An 18,468-nucleotide genomic window follows, 5' to 3' on the forward strand; every position below is an offset into this window, starting at 1 on the left:
AAGAGAAACGTATGGGGAAAGGCAAATAAGAATGGCTCCAGTTGGAAGCTGCCCAAACAATGCAATGAAAATAGTAGTGGCAGCCATCCAAGGGGTGGCAGAGATTGATGACATGGCACAACAATACCCCCAACCTCTATGCAACATTAGAAGCAAAGGGAGAAATTCTCTGCACCACCTTAAAAAGGACATTTGTTGTATCTTGACTCATAAGCCTTCTTGTATACCGTATTTTTCGCCCTATAGGACGCACTTTTTCCCCTCCAAAAATGAAGGGGAAATGTGTGTGCGTCCTATGGGGCGAATGCAGGCTTTCGCGAAGTTACGCCGGGCTCCCGAGCGCTGTGCAGAACTGCCTGCAGTCCCGGGCTTCGAGCTTCAGGAAGCTCTGTGCAACCCTCGGGAGACCAGCACGACTTCGCGCTGGTCTCCCGAGGGTTGCGCAGAGCTGCCTGCAGTGCCGAGGGCTGCGCAGAGCTGCCTGCAGTCCCGGGCTGTGCAGAGCTGCCTGCATTCCGAAGCCTGGGGTGCGCTGAAGAGCACGCCCGGGCTTCGCGCAGCTCTCCGCAAGCCTGGGAAGACCGGCGCGACTTCCTGCTGGGCTCCCTAGGCTTGCGGATAGCAGGCTGTTCTCGGGGCTGGGGTTGGGGGAAGCTTGGGCTTCCCCTGCGCCAGCCCCGCACCTGGGGGGGAGGGGAAATATATTTTTTTCTTTTACCAAAAAACTAGGTGTGTCCTATGGGGTGGTGCGCCCTATGGAGCAAAAAATACGGTAACTTGTTTTGCAGTAACTTTTAGAGACTAGGGCTAGAGATAGCAACAGGTCCATGTTACTGTAGCTATTATTTTATTTGAGGAAATAACTGATCAAATAGTTCTTTTCCTGGAAAGAAATTCTCATGAGGATTCTGTTAACATTGGTATACTTGGAGCTAGCAAAGAAACCAGTGTCTCACCCTCTTCTCTCCAATCTCTAAAAGGAACCTGTACTCCTTTCCTCATGGAAAGCAGTCTTCCAATGCCTCCTCCAACCCCATCTCCCATACATAAAATCCTGCTTCTAGTGTAAAAAGTAAGAAAAAGACCTTTTAGAGGTGTCATTTCTCAGCCAGTAAGGTACCAGCTGCCCAGGTTAGCCTCCTCTGGAGTACACGGAAGCAGCTAGTATGTTTTTGCTGCACTTTCTCATCTAAGTGACAGCAGTCATAGACTAGATTTTTTATTTCCATTCAGATTCTAGGAAGTAGATCATTAAGGCCCAAATTAAAAAAACCCTAGCTAGGACAGGGCAGCATTTGCTTGTCGATGAGTTCGCAGACAGTTCGTGGAACAGAAGGAGAAGTCAAGGTAATGGAAGGGAATGCGGCCCAGTAGCGACTCTCCACATAGCCAACAGCGCCTATAGAAACCAAAGAGACAGCATGAGCTTGGAATCATTGTAGTTGGAGGTCATGCCAAAAAGGAACACACCACTCACCCACCTTACCTGGTATTGGTAAGAGTTGCACTGGAGTCTTTTAGTTGGGAAGCAAGTCTCCTCTCAGCCGCCAACGCACGCTAAGAAGCAATACACACATACTATTAGGAACAACAACAAAGAACTGTCTACTAGGGTCTATAGGGAGAAGTGTCTTCATCCCATTGTACAAAATCCTATGTAAAACAAGCAGTTCATTTAGGAGGATGTGCAAGGATGTTCCACAGCTGGGTCAAACTATAAAAGCAATCTGCTTGTATGTCACGTACCAAGTCCAGAGTTAGCCATGTTCCTTTTGTTCAAGGGAGCTTGTGGAAACTAAAAACTAAACAGATTTCACCAGAGATCTTCCTAACAGGAGGGCGTAAGTATTTTAGTAAAATGCAGCAGAAATGCCCTATGAAATTTAAGTCCATCAGAATAACACACACGGTTTACAGAGCAGGAACAGACTGGTTCAGGGTAGCAGGTTCCAAATTCCTTTCTCAAGGTAACTTTGGCTGTATAGCAAAGACTCCGGAAGTAGGACAGATCTGTGAGTTATTCTCTATCTCAGGAGGCCTTTCTTAAATATAGGTCATGTCCATGGAAAAGACAGAGATGCCTACCTAGATTCAGGACATATCCCAGCATGACAACATTAAGTAGATCTTCAACATCCTCATTACATTCTAAAACAAAAACCCCATTCTGGTTGTCTTGCACAGATGGGTTCAGAAATGGCAACAAAAACACTCCAAAGTGGCTGATGTTGCCTGGTTCAGGAAAAACAGTATAATAAGTCTTATCAAGTGTCTTTCTCAGGAGATGCTAAAACTAGAAGGATATCCACACCAACAGGGATGACCCAATATAACCAACTGTCAGGATAAAGAAAGGAAACAGCAAAATCTTTTCTTTACATGAAACCACAGCTTCTCTCAGACAACATTGGTCAAGCGAGCTCTCTGTGATCAGCACAGCAGATGATGCCACGTATCATATCAGGAAGCTTGTAGCACCAGAAGTGATGCCATCATCTGTTAAGCCGCCTTTTCTTCCTTGAGTCTCCTGAGTCTTAGGCTCTCACCTTCTCACGATCACTCAGCAGGGCAAAGCACCGTTTCTCATCCTCTTCTTGCTCAAGCAGCTGCTGTGCCTCTCGTTTCTCTTTCTCACGCTGCTTCCGCTGGGCCTTTTGTGCTTGGCGGCGTTCTGCCTGTCTGGCTTCCATTTCTGCTGTCAGGGGTCCAGGCACCTGCAATTACACAGTAGATGTGGATCCAGCAGAAAAGGGCCCAGTCCCGGCAGCAAGTAGCCAGAAGAGATCTTGAAAGGGGCTCAAGTCTCCCTTTGTTCTGTGTATGCTGCTGTCCTACTACATCTCTGGATGCAAAATCCCTAGACACCATCAAAATTCATTTCCTTCCCATCTCTGCTCACTCCAATAGCATATTTAAAGCTGGGAGATTTAAACAAACACACAAAAAAATCCTTCATACACATACTCAAAGGTATCTTCTACTTAAATTAATGCCTGCTTGAGCGAGCATTTGATTAAGAGAAATCCAGGATGCCTTTTGCACTGAGTGTGAGATTCCAGAGAGATATGCAAAGGATGGGTACGGGTGGCAGGGTCTAAAAGAGCCCCCCACCCCAAATAGTTAAGTTATGTGGGAATTAGTGGAAGGAAGGCAAAAAGGACTCTGGAATTCTTCTTATCAAGCCTTCCCTTCTTAAACTGCAAGCTGTGCAACTCAAAAACTGTCCAAGGTCAGTAACATACAAGAACAGATAAGGAGTCTTCTGTGGGCAGCTGGCTTGGCCCAGGATGATCAACTTGCACTTGCCTTCTATTTATTCACAAGTGTAAGCGCCCACACTAGACACTTTCCAATTCTTCATACATACATCCAGAGCATTCTTCATACATGCATCCACCCACCTGAGCCCGGTCGTAGTCATATTTCTCAGGCTGTTCACCCCTGAACCTTCGGAATTCATTACGAGTTTGTTTATTGGCAGAAACACAGTATGGAGGCTGTTCCTGTCTGTCCCTGGGGAGGAAACACAATGTAACTTTAGGTCCAGATCTGTGACCTACACCACAGTTAGGCTGCCATATGTCCAGATTTCCCCAGAAATTACTGGGATTTCAAAGGGGGAATTGACGTACGGGGGGAATTTCCAGAAGGCAGCACTTTGTCCTGGATCTTAGGCAAGTCAATCGAAAATTCACTTTTGGGGGGGCTTTTGGGGTGCTCTGGTTTTTACTTTTGGAAATATGGCAACCCTAACCACTGTAGAAGATGACACTGCTGGGAAATGGAAGCAGCATGTGCCACATCACTTTTGTTGCTTCTACAACTGGGTACTGGAAGTGAGAGAGAAGCCCAAACCATCCCAGGCTATGAACAGATTTGAAATTTGTCCCAGAGAGTGGAATGTCCTCCAGCTTCCTATGCTTGCATAGGTACTTGGACAAAGTGGCCCTCAAGTGTTCTGGCCCTTTGAGAACAACTAATTCTCAATACCTCTGAAAGACCTGGGCTCAGACTTAATGTGTAACTGAGTCAAGGACAGCTGACACTCAAGAGGAGCAGCTTGAATTTCATGGGGTCAGCAGTTCTGACTCAAAGAGCAGAAGTGCAACTCAAGAACCAAGTATTAGGACTCTAGGCATCAATATAGTCTTCTCAAGCTGGGCATTACCTAAGGGATGGGTCAGCCCCCATCTCCAACAGCAGCCGCACAACTGTACTCCTTCCAGCTGCTGCCGCCACATGCAAAAGGGTCCAGCCACTCTCATCCAGGGGTGAGTTGAGCAATTGCTGCGGGGTGATACCATTGCAGTCCTCTGCTTTATCTGCTGTGCTATTATCTCTCTCCAGAAGATGCTGTAGTGCCTTCAGGTCTCCCATCTTACACGCTGTGAACAAGGCATCTTGTAACGATGTGCTAAGACCTAGAGGAAGGAAGGAAGAGTCTCACATTAACCATGAAATATCCATGTTACCTATAAGGGTAAATAGAATGTCAAGTCTTGGTTTTGCCACTCCCTTAACCAGCACAGGCTTCCAACCTACAATAATGGCCCAAATGGCAAGTTGTTGTAGAACCCCTTATTATAAAACGGAGTGGGGAAGTGCAGATCTTGCTGACGCTCACACAATCACCCCCAAACTCACCATCATATTTCAGACAATTCTGGGTCTTGGGTGACTCCTCTGTTCTGGGCAACAAAGCCTTGGGCTCTTTCACACCTCCTGAAGTCTCAGTGGAGGACTCTGCTTCAAAAGAAAGAACATGCAAGGTGTTGTTTCCTGTCCAGTTCATTTTAGTCTATCAGTACCATTCTGATCCCTGTCTAGTGAGCACTGTAACTTTGTCTAGAATGACCCAGAAATGCATGAATGATGGATTCAGATGAACTAATCAGAATGCAGGACCCATGTTCTAAATGCCCACCCCTCTCTCCTAACTTGCTCCAAGTGTCACTAACATCATGGCCAATAGGATGCAGCATGAGGAGAGCAGTCCCAGAGAACCATCACAGTTTTGCGATACTGATACTGTTCCACACAAACAGAAAGACAGGAGAACTGCGGTTCCCTTTTTCTGCTTGGGAACAGCTGATCATCAACGACACTGCTCTGACTCCAAAGCTGCAGCGGCAGCTCCTGCTTTTAACCTTAAGACTAGAGATGGATGCAGTCCAACCTATAACATTGAGATGATGCAGATTTAGAAGGGGTAATTTAGAAGGGTGGTTTAAGACAGCCTTCATTTGCACTCTCTTAAATCTTTGGAACCATCTCAGCTGATACTGACTTCTCTGGGTCTGTGGTGGCTCCTCTTCAGCCACACAAGTCATCCCATGAAAGGCAGGTAGTATAATGAAATCCAGCACACCTATCAGATTTCACTTTAAAGCCCCAGTCCTCATGAGTAAAGAAAGCAGAACAAAGATGTGAAAGCACTGCCTCCCAGAAAGTAGAAGAGGGTGGACTCTCTTGCGGGAAGTACAAAACTGATTTCCCCATAATGCAATGGCCCCCCCCCACCTCTGTCTACAGGAATCCTATGTGTTCTATTTTATCATGTTGGTTGCCATTCTTCTATTGAACATTTTTAACCTAGAACAGATTACCTAACAGAGACAGCAGTGCTTTGATCAGGCAAGATGTTGCCATTTCTGCAAATGCTGAATGCAGTTTGTCCCATAGGTTTGCTTTAATGGAATATCCAATGCTTGCACAACTTTCTTCTAAAACAGACTGTATTTCAGTTTCTGGGTTGTAGCTTCTGACTTTCTGTGAACTAAGGTCCCTCTAGATTATGGCCCAGGGCCCATCATGGCTTTCTAATCCTGGGAGCCTGCATCTTGATAGGAAGCAGCTGCCAAGGACACCAAACTAGGGGGCTCTGGCCAGTGTCTCTCAAGGCAGGCAAATAATTTAGCCATTCTAGAAAGAGAATGTACCCACTATCTGTACTAATAATAGGTCCATTACCTCAGCCACCTACCCATCAGTGTTTTTTGTTTCTTCCTTCTCTTCTTGCGATTTAATTTTGGTTCCGCTTCAAATTCTCGGAGTTCCAGTGTACTCAGTGTCTGCTCCACCAACTCCAGCTGCTGCAGACTTTTCTCTTCCTCCTCCTCCTCCTCCTCCTCTGGCTTTGCTGCAGAGACTGTAAGAAAACGGTATCATGGTTAAGTCTTTCCTTCTCCGCTTCTGATGAACAAAGTAGGGATCATTCAATGAACTTGAGGATTGGGGTATGGAAGGTGATCCAAATCAGCCTATCAGTCCTCCCTCAGCTGAACTGCAGCCACTGTTAGATCACATCCTACACATTAGCAGCCACCATTGCGATTTCAGCATTTTCCTGCCTGCAACCCTCTTTCAGGGACTCTCCATAAAACCATTTCCCAGTGGAGGCAGAATCCCCCACTTTACTGCTTTCAGCAGCCCATAGTGGTCTTTCCACCCAATAGCCTAGGTGATTATGATGGTAAAAAGTAAACAAAGCATCTGGAGTAGATGAAGGATTGCTACAAGGGCAAGGATGGCAAGGCTCTCCAACTCACTAGTGTCTTGATTCTGTGAAGATGCTTCATCCAAAGGGAGGACCTTTTTCCAGCTCTTCCGAGGGGAGGACATCAAATATGCCACTGCTGTGTCTTTGCCTGCCAAAAGAGTCAGAATGGTGTTTTCTAGGATGGAAATCCTCTTGGTTCCATACCCTCCACTCCCACTCCTAATGGCAGGTTTCTAGATAGACAATTCACAGTGGCCCAATTCCAGCAAGAGCAAAGGAGCTCAAAGAAGCAAACAAGGTCAGAATAGAGATATGGGAGGGAAGTGACACACACACACACTGCAATACTCCACCCCATCCCTGGGCCTCCACATCTCTAGGCGGGAACCAAGATTATAGTCAGAAACAGTATACACAAAGACTTTGGAGCATCATTTCAAGTACTTGGGGACTAAAAGCTGTGCTCACCATACACTTGCAGACTGCTCAGAACCCCATGCACCCGTTGCACCTCATGGAAGGTGGCTCTCCGGGTGCTGAAAGGAATGCCCCGGATACGGGGATCATCTCGCTGAAGAGGGCCATTTTTGCAGCCAAAAAACCGAGCTCGGTTGGTGCGAGGGGCACGAAGGAACATACACTCTGCTCCTTGCAAATGCCCTGTCCAGCTGGCCAACAGCTCCTGAATATCCTGCAGGAAATGAAAAGTATAACAGGTAGGCCCATCGTTGTCGCCTTTAGTGCAGACGAAGTAACCACAATGAAGGCTGAGTTGCATAGGGTCTGAATGTAACCACTGGTCACCTATTTCCAAGAGATCCCGTGCCACTTATAAATAAAGTACATCATTTCAAAAGAGAGAATGCAGAAACAGACTGAATTGTATGGAAGAGCTTCATTTCTCAATATGGAATCTGCAGCAAGAAGGGATTACATAGAGATACCCAGTGCAATGCCTTCTAGATGTGGTTGGACTCCAACTGCCATCAGCCCCAGCCAACAGGGCCAATGGTCAAGGATCATGGGACTCATTGTTGGACTGCATCTGGAAGACACCACATTGCCTGCCCTGGTCTACATCATTGGGACTAGAGCAGTCTGTCCTCCTCTTCTGTCACTGTTTTGATGCACAGACTACTGACAAGAACATGCCATAGACTTGCAGTAAAAGTCAGCTGCATCTTTCCTTTGTGAAGGCCGAACAGCTGGGACAATCTTACTCAAACAGCAAAGCTCTCAAATAGCCACCCCCTTTCCATTTTGTGGGTTCACCCTTGGTTCTACTAGGGGCCGGACTCACCTTGAGCAAGGCAGCCTCATTGTAGCGCCGCAGTGTGGCCCCAGCTGATTTTGGCATAGACCCTTGAGCATCTCTCACTCCTTGGGCTGTCCCTCGGCGAGCTCGCACTGTATACCGATGGAACGTCTTATGCTCCAGCACCTCATTTCTGGGAAGAAAGTGACGGTAAGCCTACAGCAAAGACCACCATCCAGAATCATCATCTTAGCATGAATGTCTTCACTAGGAACCAAGTCTAGCCAGGTTTTATCCATACCAGGAATATGGAACCTGAGGCCTTCTAGATGTTGCTGGACTCCAACCACAACTGGTCCCAACTGGAATGGCCAATGGTCAGGGATGATGGGGATCTGTAGCCTGACACTATTCAGAGGGCCACAGGTTCCCCACTCTTTTGTAGGCAATATTGAGATGGATCAGATGTCGTCATTTGTGTTAGGCTGAAGTGGCTTAGGAAAGGATGAAGACCTTTTATCTCACATCCTCAAGCTCTCAAAATGGGCTGCTTTATATTGCATGCATCCATGAAGACCTCAAGTTTCTCCAGGGAGGAGGTCTGGTGAGTCAGTATTGAGTGGAGACTGTTTTTCACACACACATTATGTGGTTGTTCTTGGCTGAATTTGCTTTGCCTCATCATGATTATGCTTTGCGTCCACTTCTAGCCTTCCTGCCTACTGATAAATATGGGGGATGGAGAACCTGTGGCCCTGCAGATGATGTTGGACTACAGCTCCAACATCCACCTGAGCATTGGTCATGTTGGCTGGGGTTGATGGGAGCTGGAATCCAACATCAGGAGGGCCACAGGTTCCTCATCTGATTTGCACCTTGAATGGGGTCCAGCAGATTACAGATATAAAGCACTCTACATTCCCCACCCACCCAATCTCTCTCTTCATGAACTTCCAGGAAACTGCTTAGTGGAGACCATGAGATGAGCATTAATGCTGGCCTGGAAGCACATGTGGGATCGTGGTTTATCAGCCTTCTGACACAGTCACACTCTTAAGGCAGCTGTTACAGCTCGCAAGTTGACCTGCACGATAGACATCCCCCTCTGCGTTCTTACCCCTTAAAGACAGCTCCTGCAAAGTGTCCCCCGCCAGCCATTAGGATCACCCAGGAGGTTCCTGAGCTCTGTCTCTGAAGGGACGCCACTAGCTCTTCAGGCTCCTCCACACTGCCCTGGACGGACAAAAGACCCCTTCGGTTAGCGAGAGGTTACTGACTGAGCAATGAGAGCAGCTTTCTGCCCGGCTGTTAAATAGGGATGTGCAGGGTGTTAGCTGGTCCCAAACAGACAAAAGGATTTCAAGAGATGTTCCCTTCCCACAGAGTTTTGGAAGTGGGGGAAATGCTTCTTTCATCCTGCAGAAATTCAGGTTTCTTCTAGGAAAGCATCAGTTACAAAACAGAAAGCATAGCTGTCAACGTTTCCCTTTCTTTAAAGGTAAATTCCCTTATTCCGAATAGGATTCCTCGCAAGAAAAGGGGAAAGTTGACAGTTATGAGAAAGAGTAATATCAGGAAAGCAAAATGGGCCAGCTTGATGTTAAAAATTAATGGGCAAGGAAAAGTCAGTCAGGTGACTAGAGGAACTGTGCAGGACTTAAGAGACAAACCCACACATTTACGGCAACAAGCCAACACAGTCCCAACTGGCTGAAATTATAATACCTGCTTGGGAGGAAGAGGTTGCAATTAAAGCAAGATAGTAGGTGGGAAAATTAAGACCAACCGCTTTTATGCTTATTGCAACAGACACTAGACTTCCTTTAAAACCTGGCCACGGCATTATCCTCTTGGTGTGTGTGTGTTCGTGATCATTTGGTGAGAGACAGCTGGTAACTAAAACAGGAAGAGACCAAAAGCCAGAAAAGGAATGAGGTCCAGTAGGCTCTTTGTGACATGCCTTCATAGTGTTTAGCACACAGCGATAGACTGAGATGAGCTGGCCTTGGGCATTTCTGAACAGAACCCGCTGGGAGCGTCGACATGGAGAGGGGCTCCGATGACTGCCTTCACTGTTGGGTGCTTCAGATTCATTGTCCAAGTCAGAGTCACTGGAATCTGACCCAGAGATGCTGGAGACATCACCTGTGGAACAAGGCAGTAACAGAAAAGAAAATCACACAGTCAAGAAGGAAGTGCATCATGTAACGGATTCTAGAGATCCTATTTCTGGAATTTTATATCTGAAACTCCTGCCCACAAGGCAGAAAGACAGAGCATTCTCATGCAAAGAAGACAGTCTGGACTGGTAAAGCTGGAAAATTCTCTACTTAAGACAGCTCAGGACCACAGCAGGGAGGAAATATATGTGTGGATCTAGACCAGTGTTTCCCAACCGGTGTTCCGCGGCACACTAGTGTGCCGCGGGACGTCGGCTGGTGTGCCGTGGGAGGGAGGCGGGCGAGTCGGGCGGCGAGAGGCGGGGCGGCGGCGGCGAGCACACGCGGGGCGGGGAGCGAGCTCCCTCCCACATCCCATCGCCCCGTGCTCCGCGCTGCTGCCCGCAAGCCTTGCGCACCCGGGGGATCTCCCCCCGGGAGCGCAAGGCTTGCGGGCGGCAGCCTGCAGCGCGGAGCACGGGGCGCCCTCCGGAGGACGCCCCGTGCTCCGCGCTGGTGTCCGCAAGCCTTGCGCACCTGGGGGATCTCCCCCCGGGAGCGCAAGGCTTGCGGGCAGCAGCCTGCAGCGCGGAGCACGGGGCGCCCTCCGGAGGACGCCCCGTGCTCCGCGCTGGTGTCCGCAAGCCTTGCGCACCCGGGGGATCTCCCCCCGGGAGCGCAAGGCTTGCGGGCAGCAGCCTGCAGCGCGGAGCACGGGGCGCCCTCCGGAGGACGCCCCGTGCTCCACGCAGGTGTCGGCCAGCCTTGCGCACCCGGGGGATCTCCGCCCGGTAGCGCAAGGCTTGCGGGCAGCAGCCTGCAGCGCGGAGCACGGGGCGCCCTCCGGAGGACGCCCCGTGCTCCGCGCTGGTGTCCGCAAGCCTTGCGCACCCGGGGGATCTCCCCCCGGGAGCGCAAGGCTTGCGGGCAGCAGCCTGCAGCGCGGAGCACGGGGCGCCCTCCGGAGGACGCCCCGTGCTCCGCGCAGGTGTCCGCAAGCCGTGCGCACCCGGGGGATCTCCCCCCGGGAGCGCAAGGCTTGCGGGCAGCAGCCTGCAGCGCGGAGCACGGGGCGCCCTCCGGAGGACGCCCCGTGCTCCGCGCTGGTGTCCGCAAGCCTTGCGCACCCGGGGGATCTCCCCCCGGGAGCGCAAGGCTTGCGGGCAGCAGCCTGCAGCGCGGAGCACGGGGCGCCCTCCGGAGGACGCCCCGTGCTCCACGCAGGTGTCGGCCAGCCTTGCGCACCCGGGGGATCTCCGCCCGGTAGCGCAAGGCTTGCGGGCAGCAGCCTGCAGCGCGGAGCACGGGGCGCCCTCCGGAGGACGCCCCGTGCTCCGCGCTGGTGTCCGCAAGCCTTGCGCACCCGGGGGATCTCCCCCCGGGAGCGCAAGGCTTGCGGGCAGCAGCCTGCAGCGCGGAGCACGGGGCGCCCTCCGGAGGACGCCCCGTGCTCCGCGCTGGTGTCCGCAAGCCTTGCGCACCCGGGGGATCTCCCCCCGGGAGCGCAAGGCTTGCGGGCAGCAGCCTGCAGCGCGGAGCACGGGGCGCCCTCCGGAGGACGCCCCGTGCTCCGCGCTGGTGTCCGCAAGCCTTGCGCACCCGGGGGATCTCCCCCCGGGAGCGCAAGGCTTGCGGGCAGCAGCCTGCAGCGCGGAGCACGGGGCGCCCTCCGGAGGACGCCCCGTGCTCCGCGCTGGTGTCGGCCAGCCTTGCGCACCCGGGGGATCTCCCCCCGGGAGCGCAAGGCTTGCGGGCAGCAGCCTGCAGCGCGGAGCACGGGGCGCCCTCCGGAGGATGCCCCGTGCTGGTGTCCGCAAGCCTTGCGCACCCGGGGGATCTCCCCCCGGGAGCGCAAGGCTTGCGGGCAGCAGCCTGCAGCGCGGAGCACGGGGCGCCCTCCGGAGGACGCCCCGTGCTCCACGCAGGTGTCCGCAAGCCTTGCGCACCCGGGGGATCTCTCCCCGGGAGCGCAAGGCTTGCGGGCGTCAGCTGGCAGCGCGGAGCACGGGGCGCCCTTCGGAGGACGCCCCGTGCTCCGCGCTGGTGTCGGCCAGCCTTGCGCACCCGGGGGATCTCTCCCCGGGAGCGCAAGGCTTGCGGGCGTCAGCTGGCAGCGCGGAGCACGGGGCGCCCTTCGGAGGACGCCCCGTGCTCCACGCAGGTGTCCGCAAGCCTTGCGCACCCGGGGGATCTCCCCCCGGGAGCGCAAGGCTTGCGGGCGTCAGCTGGCAGCGCGGAGCACGGGGCGCCCTTCGGAGGCCACCCCGTGCTCCGCGCTGGTGTTGGCAAGTCTTGCGCACCGGGGGATCTCCCCCCGGGAGCGCAAGGCTTGCGGGCAGCAGCCTGCAGCACGGAGCACGGGGCGCCCTCCAGAGGACGCCCCGTGCTCCGCGCTGGTGTTGGCCAGCCTTGCGCACCCGGGGGATCTCCCCCCGGGAGCGCAAGGCTTGCGGGCGGCAGCTGGCAGCGCGGAGCACGGAGCACGGGGCACCCTTCGGAGGACGCCCCGTGCTCCGCGCTGGTGTTGGCCAGCCTTGCGCACCCGGGGGATCTCCCCCCAGGAGCGCAAGGCTTGCGGGCGGCAGCTGGCAGCGCGGAGCACGGGGCGCCCTTCGGAGGACGCCCCGTGCTCCACGCAGGTGTCCGCAAGCCTTGCGCACCCGGGGGGCGCACGGGGCGCCCTGAAACAGAGGGTTCCCCATGCTGCGGACTGTAGCCTGCCGCTAGACGCGCGGGGCGCCCTGAAGCAGAGCGCCCCTCGCGCCAGGCAGACATGGGCCAGCCCCACAAGCTCGGGGGACAGCGGGGAGGCGCAGCACCGCCATCCCACTGTTCCCCGACCTGGTTTTTTGGGGGGGAAATAAAGGAAAAAAAAAAATCCTTTATTTCCCCCCTCAAAAAAGTAGGTGCGTCCTATGGGACGGAGCGTCCTATGGGACGAAAAATACGGTACTTACTATTTCATAATAAAGTAATTATAAAATACTTTCTTTGTGTTTATTTGATTCCTATTAAAGAGAGTTACTTTATATATAGTCAATATAGGCACAGAGTTAATTTTTTAAACATTTTCTAATGGTGGTGTGCCTCGAGATTTTTTTCATGAAACAAGTGTGCCTTTGCCCAAAAAAGGTTGGGAAACACTGATCTAGACGACTGAGCTCCTTTGGACATACATTTGACTAATGGAGTATGTTGTCATAGCTAGAGTAAAACCAAAGGGGTCATTATAGTAATGAACTTTGAAATGAACTAGCATCCAATGCTGGATGAGACTGAGTCTAAGGCACCCATCTGAGACTGATTCTACCCAGTCTGTTAATGAATGGCTGTGAAACTGGATGCTTGGAATCTTTGTTATGAGCAAAGGCAAAATGGAGCTCATTAGGACCATCAGAGCTCTTGAGTAGTATTCATAGAATAATAAATTGTAGAGTTGAAAGGGACACCAAGGGTCATCTAGTCCAACCCGCCTCAATGGAGGACTCTCAGCTATTGAACCCATATCATGTGCCTCTCACCTGCTTGAGTCTTTGCCTCAAATTCTTCAGCTGTGAGCATGCGGTGACCCAGGAGCCGCTGCTTTAGGTTGAAACGATGCCAATCTAGTCGATAATGCTCAGTCTGCACGGGAAAAGAAAGGGACAGTGGGAGAGCCAACATAGGCCACAGTAGTAACTGGTTCAGGGTTTGGCATCTATATCTCGGGCTACATAGGACAGGCAAAAGCACCCCTTTGCAATGATCCTGAAATACCGAGTGCTTAATTAAGGACATAAAACAGTATCTGGGTCAGTCCAATATGGAAGTTGCATATCAGTTATTACTATGAGTATAGGGACTACAATTCCCATCATACAAAATCCTATTTTTGTTGTGATGTGGGGGACTTGAAGTCTTAGGAACATAAGAGCAGCCCTGATAGATTGGACAAAAGGTTCATCTTAGTCCAGCATTCTGCTCTCACAGGGGCTCATTAGATACCTATGGGAAGCCTGCAAACAGGACCTTAGCACAACAACCCTCTCCCCACTTGTGATTCTCAGTAATTGGTATTCAGACATATTGCCTCCGATAATAGAGGCAGAACATAGCCATTAAGACTGGGTGCCATTGATAGCCTTATTCTCTATTACAGGGGTGGGGATTCTTCAAACTATGGGTCTAATTGGATCCACGAGGCTGTTTTCTTCAACATGCCCACTTCCAAACCTCACTTCATATGTGACATGAGATTTGGGGCAGGTAAGCAGATGCTTACAAAAGAACAATTGGTAGCTTAAAGTGAGCGCTTGATTGTCCCTTTGCAAGCGAGGCTTGCTGACAGTCCTGAGCAGCACTGTTAATGAGCATCTTTGAAGGCATACTTTGACTGACAGCGCACCTTAAAAAAGCCTTGCAGCAAGTCCCTTTGAAGTCCTTTGCGGGTGCAATTTGAATCCAAACTGCACCTGCAAACAGACAACAAAGAAGCTTGCTAAAACCACAGATTAGCTGCCTAGCAGTTACAGCTTGGTTAAAGAAATTGGCCTGGGGAGGATGGAGGAATTAAGGATCTGGCCTGCAGACTAGATCCAGTTCCCCACCCCTACGTTTGTCTAATCCTCTTTAAGGCCAACCAAGCTTGTGGCCCTCACTACATCCCAGGAGAAAAAATTGCATAGTTTTAACTATATGAAGAAGTCCTTTTGTCTGCCCTGAATCTTTCATCAATCAGCTTTATTAGATGATTCAGAGTTCTAATATTACTTTTTTAATTTATATTTTTATACTTTGACATTCAAAAAAGCAAAAATGCCAAAAGGAAGAGAGGGGAGAAAGACTGTGTTATATCAATGAGAAACAATTTTATGAACAAAATTATCTATCACTTTTTCATTCAGTACTCAATAAACAAGGGTCATCTCTTGATAAAACAATGTTGAAAGCTGTTACTTATAACTTTCATTTTATATATTAACTGTGGGAGTAATTCAACACTGGTTGTTCTCTCAGTGCAAACATTTCAGCTTTGAAGTCCCAACGACCAGCTGATAAATGGGACTTCAGAGTGCAGTGCACGGGATCAAACTACACAACACTTTGAAGCCCTGATGATCAACTGATTGTTGGAACTTTAAAGCACTATATCACCAGTCATTGTGAGGTGATTGAAAGGAGAGGTGGCTCCACCCTCCTGTCAAATTTGGCCAGTGCAGAGGGTAGGGTAGGTTAATTTGAGGAGGGGTGTTATTGGGTTGTTGTTTTTTTTAATTATGTATGTTGTGTTTTTATATTGTGATTTTATCCTGTGAACCATCCTGAGACCTGCAGGTATAGGGTGGTATACAAATTTAATAATAGTAGTAGTAGCAGTAGTAATAGAGATAAGGATCTGGCCCACTGGCCATATCCAGATTCATGCCCTTGATCTACTGGATACTGCATTTCATCTGAGGACAAGAGACAAATGGATTTTTGCACCCTCCTGTTCCCACAGAAAGCATTGTTCAAAAACATTCAGCAACACCCACCTGCTCCTCTCTATTGTCAAAGGCTTTTGAGCAGGCAGAGCAGTACATCCTGTCTGACACCTCTAAGATCCTACTAGGTCGATCTGGTCCCTTAGTCACTGTAGTGTACAGAATGAAAATGAACACAGTTACTGGCACAAATACAGTTATGTATGAAGGAATGTAAATCTTTGTTTAACACAACTCAAATGTATAACACCTCAGCGAATTCTGAGGGGCTTAAGAATGTGAAAATCCTGATACAGAAGGCTGCAAATCTTAAACATTAGAATGAAAACAAAAAAAAAAAAAGGAATTGAGAAATATTGTGTGTGAGAGAGTATCACTAACACCTCAATAGGAAGAATCCTGGATGGAATACACAAACAGCCCCAGTATTTAGTTTAAGCACAACTGGTTTTAACTAATTGACAAAGATGCAAAATTACTAAAGCGGCACACTGATGATGTCATAAAGTGACACACTAACAAACACAAAAGGAAACCATGGTTTCTCATTACATGAATAAGTCGCAGAAAGCCTTCAGCTTCCTCTTTTTGTGGTCATGAGGATAAAATCAGAAGCATTTGATTCCCATTTTAAACTAAAAGTTTTCCAAGATGTTTGAGCTTCGGGAATTGTTGCTTGGTTACCAAGAACAAGCCAAGATCAAACTGTGGTTTCAAATCCTTATGTGTTTTCACCAACCGTAGTTTTAAACTCATGAGTCATGAACTGCGCAAATCTGGTGAACCCTTGGCCAGAACCCTTTTCCAGATATATGGCCTTTTAAAAGCAGTACCTGGAATGGCCACCGATGTGACATCTCCTGATGGTTCAGTTACAAGGCAAAGTCCATTCATTAAAGCTGCATTCTGAGCTGCATCAAACACAGACAAGGTCTCAGCAGGCTGCATGATCTGAGGGAGAAAGAGAGAGAAAATCAGCAAGCTTTTTTGGAAAGGGACCCTTCACTCCTACAGTTAACAACACATCCAGCTGTTATATCTCTATATTCAATAAGGAGTTATAAAAAATCTCCTTTGTCCTCAAGGGACAAACACCAAAAAACAGCCCCCACCTCCCAGGGCTGGATTTCTGTGTCTGTAACACACAGAAAGTATAATTTTTACAATAGGTGTAGCTTTCTCCTATTTCTCCTATTGACAATGAAGATGCACCCTTCATTCTCCTTTCTATGGGCAGCAATTCTTAGGGAGACATATGATTCCAAGCCTATACCAGATATGACATACAGTGGTACCTCGGGTTAAGTACTTAATTCATTCCGGAGGTCCGTTCTTAACCTGAAACTGTTCTTAACCTGAAGCACCACTTTAGCTAATGGGGCCTCCTGCTGCCGCTGTGCTGCCGTAGCATGATTTCTGTTCTCATCCTGAAGCAAAGTTCTTAACCCGAGGTAATATTTCTGGGTTAGCGGACGGAGTCTGTAACCTGAAGCGTATGTAACCTGAGTTACCACTGTATAGGCTAAAGGCTTCTATTCCTTATTATAAATACATGGTAGGGAGCAAGCGGGTTGTTTTGTAAGCAGCTTTGAGAATATGTGTGTGTCTGTTTTAGCAATCAAGCAATGAATACATTTTATGAAATAAATAAAACAAAACAAGCACAACCCTAAATCTGCCCGTTTTAGGTCAAGTCAATTATTCTTGGAGATACCTTTTCTCCTCAGGTTCATGAAAGTGCACCTGCATACATGGTTACCTGGGAAGAACATTTTGTGGATAGTGTCACTGACGTCCCTTCTAAATCAGGGCTGACTATTCTATTACTGTATTGAGGCCCCACTCCTTTCATATTTTAATATCCTTTTGGCCCTGGTACAACACTGAAATAAGAAGTTGCTGGGGCAGAAATAATCAATTCTATTTTACAACAGCATAAGATACTAAGCTCTGGGATCTGATGACCAGCACACAGTTGCTCTCAAACTTTCTGTGTCCCAACTAGTGCCCGAAAGATCCAAAATCTCTTGGTGCCTCTATGATATGTCTCAATTTCCTAGTGGTGCTTGCAACAGATATTATTACAGTATTAAAAGTCTTTAACGGTTAGTCAAGAGTTGGAAAGAGTTAGTCTGAAAAGCTGTGTGTCTTGGAGAATTGTGCAGTAGTTCACTCACAATTGTACTGAGGTGCAACTGTGCATTAAAAATAATGACCAGATCAAGGAAGGTCAGTAAATGAAGGCAAGGTCAGCTGTTTCAGACTGACTGATAAGTCAGTCATTCACCCCACCAAAGGTGAAGGTGGGGCAGAAAGGTACACTGCAAGCAGCAACATAACAACAGAGCAAGAGACAGCGGAAAAAACTTCTCACAAGTCATAATAGAGACACAGAAACCACAGGACAAAACAGGCTAGCTATTATTATTTTAATTACTTAAGGCTAGCTATTGAGTCATAAGGATTACACATGCACAAGAAGTTACAGCAAAGGAGGAAAAGGCCTGTGCCGGTGGGGGCCGACATGTGTCAAGAAAATCAATCGCCTGAATCTACTGGTCTTTAACTGGTAGATCTGGACCTGCAAGTGAGCACGTCCAGGGTGTTCCCCCCCCCCCCGGAAAAAAATAAAATCCTTTGACAGGCTATTAAAGTATTCCAAGAATTCTTTGAGATAAGTACAGTATGAGCCCTGAAAGCAGAGCCACCATTCACTGCCAGGGGTTCATATGACGGAGTGAACCATTGTTCAGGCGCCGTTCCTGCTAGAAAAAACCCGTGTCAGCTCCCGCGTTCAGCAGGGCTGGCGGAGAAATGCAGCGGGGAAGATGCCAAGAGAGATAAGCCGCGCGACCCCGAGTGTTTCAGGAGGCCCCGGGGATGCTGTCGGAACAGGGGGCGCTTACCACTCTCCGGGCTGGAAAGCACACGAGGCGCCCCTGCTCCTCTCGCGGCGGACCTTCGCCCTCTGGCGCACGTCACTTCCGTTTGTCACGGACCCCGCCCCCTCCCGTCGGAGACAATCCTTTCCCCGCCCCGCCTCCTCCTCTTCCTCCCCCCACCGCAGCTTTCCCATTGGCCCTCCCCGATCCC

The 18,468-nt window shown here is 49.6% G+C and overlaps 1 protein-coding gene across 4 annotated transcripts; it reads right to left on the minus strand.

Annotated features, from left to right (window-relative positions):
* Positions 1-824: 824 nt before the first annotated feature.
* ANKZF1 (ankyrin repeat and zinc finger peptidyl tRNA hydrolase 1) lies at positions 825-18,391 on the minus strand. Of its 4 annotated transcripts, none has more exons than XM_081839830.1 (16): positions 18,282-18,391; positions 16,209-16,326; positions 15,427-15,524; positions 13,435-13,537; positions 9,715-9,899; positions 8,872-8,987; positions 7,800-7,947; positions 6,968-7,190; positions 6,549-6,647; positions 5,984-6,130; positions 4,645-4,746; positions 4,169-4,421; positions 3,402-3,513; positions 2,547-2,714; positions 1,487-1,557; positions 825-1,399 (listed from the first exon to the last, which is right to left on the minus strand). In XM_081839830.1, exons 2-16 carry the CDS (start codon positions 16,321-16,323, stop codon positions 1,279-1,281), a joined length of 2,061 nt encoding a protein of 686 aa, XP_081695956.1. In that variant the 5' UTR covers positions 16,324-16,326; positions 18,282-18,391; the 3' UTR covers positions 825-1,278. The 4 variants fall into 4 exon arrangements, with proteins under 4 accessions (XP_081695956.1, XP_081695955.1, XP_081695954.1 ...); XM_081839829.1 differs by having other exon boundaries at positions 5,984-6,139; XM_081839828.1 differs by having other exon boundaries at positions 4,645-4,743; positions 5,984-6,148.
* Positions 18,392-18,468: the final 77 nt, after the last annotated feature.

The sequence above is a fragment of the Podarcis erhardii genome (assembly GCF_964252035.2).
Source record: "Podarcis erhardii genome assembly, chromosome: 1".
Lineage (NCBI taxonomy): Eukaryota > Metazoa > Chordata > Lepidosauria > Squamata > Lacertidae > Podarcis > Podarcis erhardii.